Consider the following 13108-nt stretch of genomic DNA (forward strand, 5'->3'; position numbering starts at 1 on the left):
CATGTGAGGGTATGCAAGGCTGTCGGGCTTTTATGGTTGTGTGTTAGGGATAATCAGGAACAGCCCTCTGTGTCTTTACTTCGTCACTGCAGCTCCTCCCGGACTCAAACAAAGCTCAGCACATGGATGGACAGATTAGACAGACAGACAGAAAAGCGTCATTCCACTATGGCAGACAAAGTATTGCAAAATTCATTGCTTTTGCATATTCAAACACGTGCACCCTGATCCCGCCAATATGCATGCGCTTAACTTTAGAGCGGAAGTAATCCCACCAATTCCAATGGCTACTCATCATAGTGAAGTTAAACATATGCATGAGTGTTTGCAGGATTGGGGCCTTGGTCATGTTAATGCAGAAAACCATGTTTAATTAACAATGCTACTAATTCAGCTCCCCTACTGGTACAATTCTTAGGCTGAGAGAGGAGAAGCAGGTCACTGACTATTTCAAAGCCTTTCAAGAGACATAAACTTTAGAATGAATCTAACCACACCCAGACATGACAAATTAGCGTTAAGTGTTGAAAGAAACATCAAAGTCTATGCCAATGTCAATTCTGATACTCAGCTCAAAAAACGGACTTTACATGGAATAAAATTAAGTTACTCTGCACAACAGGAGCTTTGGAGGAGAAGAAAAGAAGACTAGACCCATGCACAGAAACCCTGGATGCAAAGCTGTAAACACACACACTCTCTCTCGCCCTTCCCTCTCTTCTGAGATTATGATTAGCCATCAGTCTGCAACAAACTGTTCCTAAGTAGGTTGGTATGAAGCAGCGTCTGATTAGTCAAATGCTGCTTGTTCCCTAAGGGATGCATTGCATGCAACATAAATGCTCTGCTTTTTTCTCTCTCTGTTTGGCTATTTTTGTCTGAGTGATTCATTAAATATATACAGCCCATTATTGCTCAAACCAGTAATGGGCAGCACTTATTCAGTAAAGTACCTCTATGCTGGAGCTGGAAGGTACAATTTCTAGCTCAAGCAGACATACCCACCCTACCTCTGATGGAGACAGTGCACTAAAAACAGAAGTGTAGCCGTGGCAGCACGAGGAGCTAGCCACCCAAGCAGGTACCAAAGGTCTCGGACAGGACTGTATTGGGGCAGCTAGCCCCTCCTGCGTGTCGTGCAGCTGTGGCTACCTTTTATTTTTAGCACGCCATCTTCATCAGAGTTAGTGTGGGTATGTCTCCTTGAGCTGGGAATTACACCTCCAGCTCAAACCATGGACATACCTTAAGACTCTTTCATAGTTTGTAATATGCAGTGTTGTTGTAGCCATGTTGGTCCCAAGATATTAGACAGACAAGTTCGGGGAGGTAATATCTTTTATTGGACCAACTTCTGTTGGGGAGAGAGACAAGCTTCGAGCTTACAGAGCTCTTCAAGTCATCTGCGTAAGCTCGCAAACTTGTCTCTCTCCCCAACAGAAGTTGGTCCAATAAAAGATATTACCTCACCCACCTTGTCTCTCAAGGTTTGTAGCATTAGTACCAGGGGTGAAATACACTGACACAATCTTCAGTGTTTCATTATGTAACTCAAGAGCTGGACAGGACAGGACAAGACAAAACCATTGGCCAATATTTAAAGACTGTAACTTGACCTATAGAGCTGTATGCATATTTAACTTGGGTGCATATTTCTCAATCTTCCATGTGTTTTCTACATATATTTTAGAGATGGGAGAAAAGAAGTTGTGACATTCCCTCCACCTTTTGTGTCAACATTTGAAATTGATGACATTTCTCATAAAAATGTTTAAAAAACATTTTGACCAGCTGTAGTACATCAAATTAAATATGCACCTCGTGAGTTGCAAATTGCTTGTACTCAGAAAAGATATTTTAGAATTGGAAAAGGTACAGAGAGAAAGGCAACAAAAATGATTAGGGGTATGGAACAGCTGCCATATGAAGAGATTAAAAAGACTGGGACTTTTCAGCTTGGAAAAGAGACGACTAAGGGGGGATATGATCATAGAATCATAGAAGATTAAGGTTGAAAGAGACCTCAGGAGGTCATCTAGTTCCAACCCCCTGCTCAAAGCAGGACCAGCCAGGGCTTTGTTAAGCCAGGCCTTAAAAACCTTTAAGGATGGAGATTCCACCACCTCTCTAGGTAACCCATTCCAGTGCTTCACCCCCTCCTAGTGAAATAATTTTTCCTAATATCCAACCTAGACCTCCCCGACTGCAACTTGAGACCACTGCCTCCCCGACTGCATCTGTCACCACTGAGAACAGCCTAGCTCCATCCTCTTTGGAACCCCCCTTCAGGTAGTTAAAGGCTGCTATTAAATCCCCCCCTCACTCTTCTCTTCTGAAGACTAAATAAGCCCAGTTCCCTCAGCCTCTCCTCATAAGTCATGTGCCCCAGCCCCCTAATCATTTTCATTGCCCTCTGCTGGACTTTCTTCAATTTGTCCACATTCTTTCTGTAGTAGGGGCCACAAAACTGGACGCAATACTCCAGATGTGGCCTCACCAGTGCCGAATGGAGGGGAATAATCACTTCCCTCGATCTGCTGGCAATGCTCCTACTAATGCAGCCCAATATGCTGTTAGCCTTCTTGGCAACAAGGGCACACTGTTGACTCATATCCCACTTCTCGTCCACTGTAATCCCCAGGTCCTTTTCTGCAGAACTGCTGCTTAGCCAGTCGGTCCCCAGCCTGTAGCAGTGCATGGGATTCTTCTATCCTAAGTGCAGGACAAGTGTTGAACCTCATCAGATTTCTTTTGGCTCCAATTTGTCTAGGTCACTCTGGACCCCATCCCTACTCTCCAGCGTATCTACCCCTCCCCCCAGCTTAGTGTCATCCATGATTTGCTGAGGGTGCAATCCATCCCATCATCCAGATCATTAATGAAGATGTTGAACAAAACCGGCCCAGGACCAACCCCTGGGGCACTCTGCTTGATACCTGCTGCCAACTAGACATCGAGCTGTTGATCACTACCCATTGAGCCCGACGATCTAGCCAACTTTCTATCCACCTTATAGTCCATTCATCCAATCCATACTTTTTTAACTTGCTGGCAAGAATACTGTGGGAGACCGTATCAAAAGCTTTGCTAAAGTCAAGATATGTCATGTCCACCATTTTCCCCAAATCCATAGAGCCAGTTATCTCATCATACAAGGCTATCAGGTTGGTCAGGCATGACTTTCCCTTGGTGAATCCATGGTGACTGTTCCTGATCACCTTCCTCTCCTCCAAGTGCTTCAAAATGGATTCCTTGAGGACCTGCTCCATGATTTTGCTGGGGACTGAAGTGAGGCTGACCAATCTGTATTTCCCCGGGTTCTCTTTCTTCCCTTTTTTAAATATGGGCACTATATTTGCCTTTTTCCAATCGCCTTGGACATCACCCATTTGCCACGAGTTTTCAAAGATAATGGCCAATGGCTCTGCAATCACATCTGCCAACTCCCTCAGATGCATTAGATCCGGACCCATGGACTTGTGCATGTCCAGCTTTTCTAAATACTCCTTAACCTGTTCTTTCACCACTGAGGGCTGCTCACCGCCTCCCCATACTATGCTGCCCAGTGCAGCAGTCTGGGAGCTGACCTAGTCTGTGAAGACCAAGGCAAAAAAAGCATTGAGTACTTCAGCTTTTTCCACATCATCTGTCACTAGGTTGCCTCCCCCATTCAGTAAGGGTCCCACACTTTCCCTGACCTTCTGCTTGTTGCTAACATACCCGTAGAAACCCTTCTTGTCACCCTTCACATCCCTTGCTAGCTGCAACTCCAATTGTGCTTTGGCTTTCCTGATTACACTCCTGCATGCTCGAGCAATATTTTTATACTCGTCCCTAGTCATCTGTCCAAGTTTCCACTTCTTGTAAGCTTCTTTTTTGTGTTTATGATAGAGGTCTATAAAATCATGACTGATGTGGAAAAAATGAAAAATGAAATGTTATTTACCACTTCACATAACACAAGAACCAGGGGTCACCCCAGCAGGTTTAAAACAAACAAAAGGAAATACTTCTTCCTACAATGTTTAGTTCACTTGTGGAACTTGTTCCCAGGGGATGATGTGAAGGCCAAAACTATACCTGGGTTCAAAGAAGAACTAGATAAGTTCATGGAGGATAGATCCATCAATGGTTATTCGCCAGGATGGTCAAGGATGCAACCCCATGCTCTGGGTGTGCCTAGCCTCTGTTTGCCAGAACTGGGACTGGATGACAGGGGATGGATCACTCAATAATTGCCCCGTTTTGTTCATTCCTTCTGAAGCACCTGGCATCAGCCACTATCAGAAGACAGGATACTGGGCTAGATGGACCATTGGTCTGACTCAGTATGGCCATTCTTACGTAGTAGTTTGTTAGACTGGTTTGGAATTCCTGAATAATTCACATCCATAAAACCACGCAAGTTACTGCACAAACAGGTAGGGGATAGATTTTCAAGAAAGCTCAGTTTCCATTTAGGTGCTTAAATGGAATGGCCAGATTTTGGAAGTACTCACAAAATCTGGCTCCAGCTGTGGGAGCTAAGCGCTTTTTAAAATCTAGCTCAAAATATACATATTAATGTTTTGAAATCTTGAGCAGAAGGCAACAGAGAAGCTCAAAGCGACTTACAATAGTAATAACACCTAGCTCTTACATGGCACCCTTAATCAGTAGATCACAAAGCAATTTACAAAGGAGATCAGTATCATTATCCCCATTATACAGATATAACAGGGAAACTGAGGCATGGAATGGCAAAGTGACTTGTCCAAGGTCACCCAGCAGGCCCACAGCAGAGCCAGGAATAGAACTCTGGTCTTCTGAGCTCCAGTCTAGTGCTCTCCCACTAGGCAACACTATCTCCCTCTTTGTGAAATTAGTCCCACATTATGCTGGGAGGCAAACAGTCATTTATTTCTATTTACTAGAAGATGTTTGGGTATCAGTATCTCTATTTTACAGATGGGGAAACTGAGGCACAAAGCAGGGATGTGATTTGGCCAGTCTCTCATAAACAGTCTGCAGCAGAGCAGAGCCCACAACCCAGATCTGCTAACTCTTGGTCCTATGCTCTAACCACTAAACCATGCCTTCTCTTGCACGTCAGTATATAGGGTTCAACATACTATTTGTTCTGAATTTTGCAACAGTCCCCTGCCATAGTTCCCTAGGATGGAGGATACCTGGAAGAGTTTGCTTTCCAGCCCCAAACACTGCCAGATGGAGCTGGAATGTGGGAGGGCAAAGGGAGGAGAGGACATCCTTCCTTCAGTCATTGGTTTTCGTCCACACTGACTCTTATCAAACAAATAAACTCTGGAGGAAAGTGCTGGTTACCTCTTGGGGCTCGGGTACTGCACACGCTGTGCCACAGCGGCTCGCAATGCAATACCACACCCTGGCACCTGCTAATTACCTGGGCATGACACGGGAGAGCAGAAGCTGCTCACCAGCTCTGAGAGTTGTTAGCTTAGAGTTCTCCCCAACCTGGGGGAGGAGAGGGTCAGGGAGAGCCCACCCCAAGCTGTGTGAGATCAAGGCAGAGAGGATCAGGGAGCAGGCACGCCCTTAGGCTGAATGGGAGGCAGGGGGAAGGTGCTGGGAGCGAGGGGGGGGCTCTATCCCCAGGTTGCAAAGGGTAGGTCTCACCTGGTGTAGCAGGAGGGTGATTGAGGGGCTCTGAAGTGGTGAGAGAGACAGGTCTCCTCTCCCTGCACCAGCAACTCCTCCTGGCAAAGGGTGAGGATTCCTGGCAGGGCTGTGTGAGGGAGCCTGAGACAAGGGCCGCTGATGCTGCCTGTTGGGTGACCAGGGACTTCTGGGAACAGCAGGTCTCCACTGGCATCACTCTCCCACACCTATGACCTGCTTACCAGCATAGGCCTGCAACTCCAAGCCCCGAATTCCCCGACCCATATAAACCTTCTCCCGTTCCCTGGGCGAGATACCGGAGCGTTGACGGGCTGCGCAGCTGTGAGATAAGAGAGAGTGAGAAGTACCCTGCAAATCTCCACTCTGTTCGCCGCCTCCTCCATCTCTTCCCTGAGAGCGTCCGCTTTGGCCCCCGACGGCTGCAGGTTGCTCGACAAACCTGACGACTTCGCCGACTGCTGCCACCTGAGAGGGGACGCAATGGAACTGGCATCAGCAACAAATGGCAGAGCTGCCTGGGAAAGGAAACAGCCATGCAAGGGGCTCAACCATGTGGGCTTAGGTGCACCCTGACCATAACCACTTAGCTCAGGGTGGTCTCCATGGCCCGCCCCACTACATTAAAAAGCCAGGTGGCTCCTCTCTGCTCCAGTATGTGTCAGTTAGGCCTGGCATGAGGTCAGTTAACAGACTGGCTATTCTCCGGCCCGCCAGCGATCACAGCCGAGTTACTTCTCAAAGGAGTTGAGCAAGTGATGTGTCCCAGAGGTTGGGTTGACCCAGCCTGGAAATAATCTCCTGGAGGATACAGGAGATTGAAGCAATATTGAAAGGTTTATTTAAAAGAAAAAGCAGTTTCTAAAAGGCAAAAACCAGAGATTTCACAGATTCACAGCTAGAAGGGACCATTCTGATCATCTAGTCTGACCTCCTGCATGATACAGGCCATACAACTTCCCTGATGTAGATACTTATAGACTGTTTTCAAATCACCCCTGAACCTGCTCTTTGTTAGCTAAATAGATTGAGTTCCTGGAGTCTATCACTACAAGGCCTGTTTTCCAATCCTTTAATCATTCTCGTGGCTCTTCTCTGAACCCTCTCCAATTTATTAACATCGTCCTTGAATTGTGGGCACCAGAACTGGACACAATATTCCACTAGCAGCTGCACTGGTACCAAATACGGAGGTGATATAACCTCCCTACTGCTACGCGAGATTCTCCTGCATATATGTCCAAGGATCGCATTAGCCCTTTTGGCCACAGTGTTACAGTTCGGGCGCATGTGCAGCTGACTATCCACCCTGACCCCTAAGTCTTTTTCAGAGTCCCTGCTTCCCAGGATAGAGTCCCCCATCCTGTCCGTATGGCCTGCATTCTTTGTTCCTAAATATAGGACCTTATATTTGGCTGTACCACATTATTTGCTGGCACCTGGTTTACCAAGAGATTCTGGTCTCCTCGTATCAGTGACCTGTCCTCTTCATTGTCCACCCCTCCCCCAATCTGTGTGTCACCTGCAAACTTTATCATGAACCATTTTAGGTTTTCCTCCAGGTCATTAATAAAAATATTAAAGGCAAGGCAAAGAACTGATCCACGTGGGACTCCAGTAAAAAAGGAGCCACTTGATGACGATTCCCTATTTACAGTTACACTTTGAGACTGATCAGTTAACCAGTTTTTAATCCATTTAATGTGCGCCACACATGTGCTAGGTTCTTAATCAAAATGTCAAGCAGTACCACGTCAAATGCCACACAGATGGTCTGGGGCCATGTCTACATACGGGCGCTACCGTGGCACAGCTACGGTGTTGTCGTTATGCTGCTGTTGCACTGCAGTGTAGACGCGTCTACAGTGACAGAAGGGCTTGTTTTCCCGCCATAGGTAACCCACCTCCCCCAGCGGTAACAGCTAGGTTGATAGAAGCATTCTTCCTTGATCCAGCACATCTACACCCGAGCTTATGTCAGCATAGCTATGGCGCACCAGCAACACAGCTATGCTGATCAACATTTTAAAGGTAGACAAGTCCTAAGTATCAACACTATTACTAAGGATTTGATTCTGTCATGGAGGTCACAGATTCTGAGACTTTCTGGGACTTCTGTAGCAGCAACAGAGCTAGAGCAACTGTCAGCCTTGGGCCTATCAAAGCAGCGGCCCCAGGGCTTAAGCAGGGGTTGGATCAGCCCCTCCTGGGGCTGGAGCAGCTGTCCGAGGTCAGCCCCCGGCAGTGCTCCGACTGTTATTCCCTCCCCCCCGCAGGGTACTTTTAGTAGAAGGCAGGGAGAGGTTGCGGGCTTCTGTGAATTTTTGTTTATTGCCTGTGACCTGCCCCTGACTTTTACTAAAAATATCTGTGATAAAGGTGATAGTTAAGGTTAAGCTTCTATCAACTTATAGTCTTATCAAAAAATGCTCTGAAGTTAGTTTGACAAGATTTAATTTTCATAAGCCTACATTGATCGGCATTAATTACATTCACCTCTTTCAATTCAATTCAATTAATCAAGTCCTGTATCAGCCATTCTATTATTTTGCCTCAGATCGATGTCCAGCTAACAGCCCCGCACCCCTCCGACGAGCTGCAATCTAAGCCGCCATCTACATGGCCACGGATGCAAAAGGAGCATCATCAAGAGATATTTGCAAAGACAGAGCTCTGGCAGGCCAGAATTTCACCATCGACAGGCAGAAGAACAGAATGGGAGATGTACTGGCAGGCTACGCTTGGGAGCAAGGTCTCCGAAGTTGTCTGTCTATGGAGAGAGAGGCTGTATGCAGCCTCTCACCCTACAGTAACTCCTCACTTAATGTCGTCCCAGTTATTCATTGCTGATCAATTACAGAACATGCTTGTTCAAAGTTGTGCAATGATCCCTTATAACGTTGTTTGGCAGCCGCCTGCTTTGTCCACTGCTTGCAGGAAGAGCAAGCCTTTCTATTTGCTTTGCGATGCGCTTAGCACACCTCTCAGGGCAACGATAAATAATAACTTGCATAAAAGGGGAACAAACTACATTTTGTTAAAAAATATTGCATTCTTAATAATGGAAGGCATTTGCAAATAACATACTGGAGGAATTTTTTTAAATAGGATTTTTATATGGTTAGCATCCTTTTACAATCCAGCCACATCAAATTTCTCATCACCCTGCTCTCTTTTTATTTAAAAAAGTGTTGAAAAAAAATCAGCTCCAGAAAACTCCAGACTCAGGCAAAATGTGTTTCTGCTCATATTATAACCACCTGGAAAGCTAGGTTTCTGACAGAACATGCTAGCCCGTCCACACCTCTGGCTGTGCTAGCTACATCTTAGCAATGCTCCAATAAAGCGGTAGGAGTCTATTTTGCGACAAATCCCTGCCCGCCTGTCCAAGGCTTCACCAAAATGGAGAAGAACCAGACTTGTGCAACGAACAAATAATCCCATTTTGGAGAGCGCTTGCAAGGGAAGGAATCTGCATATTTTTCAGATGGAAGCTGAAATGCTCATTTCTTAACCTGACTCCAGGGCATTTGCCAGTGGCCTGACATGGACCTATTGACTGCGCCTGTCATTCACCGGGACAGATTGACAGCCGCTGCCAGGTACTCCCAGAGGTTATAACACATGGTGGTGGCAGGACAGCTGGGCACGGCTAGCGCATTGGAATGATGCATGTGAACACACCCAACGCTAATGCAGACTCCAAAGCAACCTTCTCAACCCGTCTACAAATTGAGCTTAAGTAAATAGATACATGAAAATAAACTCCTCAATAGAGTGATCATGATGGAAAATCGATACTAACTGGTCCTAAGTAAAGCGGAGTCCCCCACACCGTACTCCCCCATGGGCTTCTTTAGACAGAAAATCAAAAATACTCTATGTGGTAAAAGCTGAGCTGGGCTAACGGGACGGATTCAGGCTGGCTCTGATAGATTTAACGGCACAGAACTGACCAGTCAATGCATCCTGATTGTTTTATTTAGTTCTGGAGGCCTAGATGGAATCAGGTGATGAGAGTCTCAGTCCTCTGTCACCTTCCCAAATCCGCCGATAGGCATGGCACCAATCGGGGCACCTGCTTGGCACTCCCAGCTGATGGGCCAAGGAATGAATGAGTGACACAGACTGAGGCCCAGTGGCGGGGTGACATGGAAGAAACGTGCACCACTACTGCTTAAACTATCCATGTTGTCTGGACAAACAAAGCACTTCCCGCTCCAGAGCTTTCAATCCACTGCTTTGAAATCAGCTGTAATTCACTCGGGAACATTTCTTAAAAATGACAAAAGTTGCTTCGAAGATCATTTCCCCAAACCCATTGAAAGAGGAAAACCGGCTGGGCAGTGAAGCCAGCTGGAGGGAGACCGATTGAGATGATGCTTCCTACCTTGTCCTTGAGGAATCCATGTCCAGGACTAATTTTGCTAAATGCTTCCTCTGTTTTTGGATATTTGGGATTTCCACCTGCAGCAAGGAGACAAAACACCACAGATGGAGCTGTCAACCGCCCAGGACAGGAGCTCCCCACCTCTTGGGGCGACTGCACCTGTCTATAAGTGAAGACCTTTGCTGCCCAGCCACTTCTCAATGCCTCCCGTTCGATTGGGCAAACATTGACTCCCAATGCGGGCCGGCTGCCAGTCACAGCGAGACTGGCATGCTCACGGGAGGCTCTGCCATGGGGCCCGCCCCCCACTCGGAAAAGAGAGAGAATGAAATCAGAGTAAAACAGGTTCCCAGTTCTATGCTCTATTCACTGTTCATTCGTTGGAATGGCTCTTCGGCACGCAGAACCCTTGCAGGAAGAACAGCTCAGAGGCACTGTAGAATCTGGGGCATTTTGCACACGTCTGTCTGCCTGGCGTGCAGGAGGCGTAAAGCAACAGTAGCAGCCGCATTTCACTGAGCAGCCCAGGCACCCTGGCAGAGCACAGGGGAGCACTTGCAAAAATGCCCTGAATTAAAAATTACAAATAAAACTAAGGCAAGTTGCAGGCCCCCGCCCCTATAACCTAAGGCTGCCTAGAACAGCACAAGTGCCTTTGCAGACCAGGAAGGCAAGATGGGAAGTGTCAGCACACAGAGACCCAGCACAAAGACTTGTTGTTCTGGACCTGATCTATAATTCATTCCATGCATGGGATGCCCATTGAAGCCAGCAAGAGTTCTGCATATGCCGGGCTGGTAGGATCGGGCTGCAAGGTAGAAATGGGGAGCCTAGATCCTCGTCAAAAAGCCCTTGGGAGAATGTGCACCACTAGCTGGGAATCCCAGCCTAGGACACAAAGAAGAATCCTAATGAGTGGCAGTGAAAAAAAGCAAACAGAATGTTGGGAATCATTAGGAAAGGGACAGATAAGACAGAAAATATCATATTGCTTCTATATAAATCCATGGTACGCCCACATCTTGAATACTGCGTGCAGATGTGGTTGCCCCATCTCAAAAAAGATATATTGGACTTGGAAAAGGTTCAGAAAAGGGCAACAAAAATGATTAGGGGTATGGAACAGCTTCCATATGAGCATTCGTGGGTGTTCCGGGGCTGGAGCATCCACGGGGGAAAAAATGGTGGGTGCTGAGCACCCACTGGCAGCCCCCCTATCAGCGCCCCCTCAGCCCCCCAGTGCCTCCCATGGATCAGTGCAGGAGGGTCTGGGGGAAGGGGGAAGGAGTGCTCAGGGAAAGGGGTGGACCAGGGTGGGAAGAGCCGGGGTGGGTCCTTGGGAGAAGGGGTGGAGTGGGGGCAGAGCCTGGGGCAGAGCCGGGGATCAAACACCCCTCAGCACTTTGGAAAGTGGGAGTCTGTGCATATGAGGAGAGATTAATAAGATTGGGACTTTTCAACTTAGAAACGAGACAACTAAGGGGGATATGATAGAGATCTATAAAATCGTGACTGATATGGAGAAAGTAAACAAGTGCTGTTTACTCCTTTTCATAACACAAGAACTGGGGGTCAACAAATGAAATCAATAGACATCAGGTTTAAAACAAACAAAAGGAAGTATTTCTTCACACAACGCACAGTCAACCTGTGGAACTCTGCCAGAGGATGTTGTGAAGGCCAATACTATAACTGGGTTAAAAAAAGAACTAGATTAGTTCATGGAGGATAGGTCCATCAATGGCTATTAGCCAGGATGGGCAGGGTTGGTGTCCCTAGTCTCTGTTTGCCAAAATCTGGGAATGGGTGACAAGGGATGGATCACTTGACAGGACCTGTTCTGTTCATTCCTCTGAAGCACCTGGCATTGGACACTGTCAGAAGACAGGATACTGGGCAAGAGGGACCACTGGTCTGACCCAATATGGCCGTTCTTATGTTAAAAAAAACAACAGGAAGGGGTTCTTACTGTCTGCCCCTCCCCGTTAGCCTGCAACAGCCCTTTGCCAAAAACATCCACACAAAAAGAGAAGAAAAAACCCTACATTACTAATAGGTACTGGCCACAAGGGCAAACCAAGTAACAGCTGCCTAATGCAGGCCAACCACAGCAGGGTCAAACGGAGGCCCTGGAGATCACGTCCCCTCAACCTTTATCAAGAAACCCCAACACTGAACATGCTATGCATCTGATAATATCAAAAACCACCTGAGGATTTGAACTGGAATTGGGAGAGGTGTCCCGGTGGGTCTTGGGCCAGATTCTCAGGCAGAGCAAGGACCTTTACACTGCCTTAGCAAGGTGAAAGGCCCTGAAAGAGGATGCAACTGTAGTTCACCCCCACTTTAAGGCTCCTCTACGCTGCCAGAGTGGTGCAAAGAGGCCTGATTGTAAATGAGAACCAGGCCTCTTGTTTTCAAGAGGATACTGTCAGCGTAAGCCTGCTCTATGCGCACAGTATAACTATGTCAGGTCGGGGTGGAATTTTTCACGGAAATAGTGATCATGCCAGTATAGCCCCTAGTGTGGACACAGTTCTACCAGTATAGACAGCTTTACACCAGCACAGCTCACGTCCCTTCCCTATGTGAACAGCTACACTGCTATAAGCACATTAATAGTGGTATAACTGCATCCACACCACGGGGGGAGAGTGGTTTGTACCTTTTTAACAATACCAGTGCAGTTAAAGTAGTCGGACTTTTGTATTTAGACAATGCCTTAGTTTAGGTCCAAAGTTCAGGCCTTTTAATGAAGAAAATAAATATATAAACAGAGCCTGATTCTGCTCTCATATCACTACAGATTCTACTGGCATTGTCCATATTTACGCAGCTGGAGATGAGATCAGAACTGAGCTCAATGGGTTTTGCAAGACTCAATAGGAGAAAATTTTCCATGAAATTAAGGAAAAAAAGTCAATGAAAACACATTTTTTCCCTGCAGCTTTGGAAATCCAAAACACAACAGCCACCTGCAAGGGCCAGGGAAACACAAAGCAAAATTGACTAGCAATAAAATGAATGTGAGCAGGGCAGCGTCACTGTCCAAGCTGACTGAAGCACAAAGCAAGTAAAACAGGA

The 13108-nt window shown here is 46.8% G+C and overlaps 1 protein-coding gene across 12 annotated transcripts in view; it reads right to left on the reverse strand.

The window, feature by feature from the left end:
• Nucleotides 1-13108, reverse strand: part of ARHGAP44 (Rho GTPase activating protein 44) — a 156273-nt gene that overhangs the window by 42529 nt on the left and 100636 nt on the right. For all 12 annotated transcript variants that reach the window (XM_024101747.3, XM_042841200.2, XM_024101745.3 and 9 more), the window contains exons 6-7: nucleotides 10025-10101; nucleotides 5985-6102 (exon numbers count right to left, since the gene is read on the reverse strand). In XM_024101747.3, coding sequence (XP_023957515.2) covers nucleotides 5985-6102; nucleotides 10025-10101 — 195 coding nt within the window. The remainder of the gene's footprint in view (nucleotides 1-5984; nucleotides 6103-10024; nucleotides 10102-13108) is intronic.

The sequence above is a fragment of the Chrysemys picta genome, chromosome 12, assembly GCF_011386835.1.
Source record: "Chrysemys picta bellii isolate R12L10 chromosome 12, ASM1138683v2, whole genome shotgun sequence".
NCBI classification, from domain to species: domain Eukaryota; kingdom Metazoa; phylum Chordata; order Testudines; family Emydidae; genus Chrysemys; species Chrysemys picta.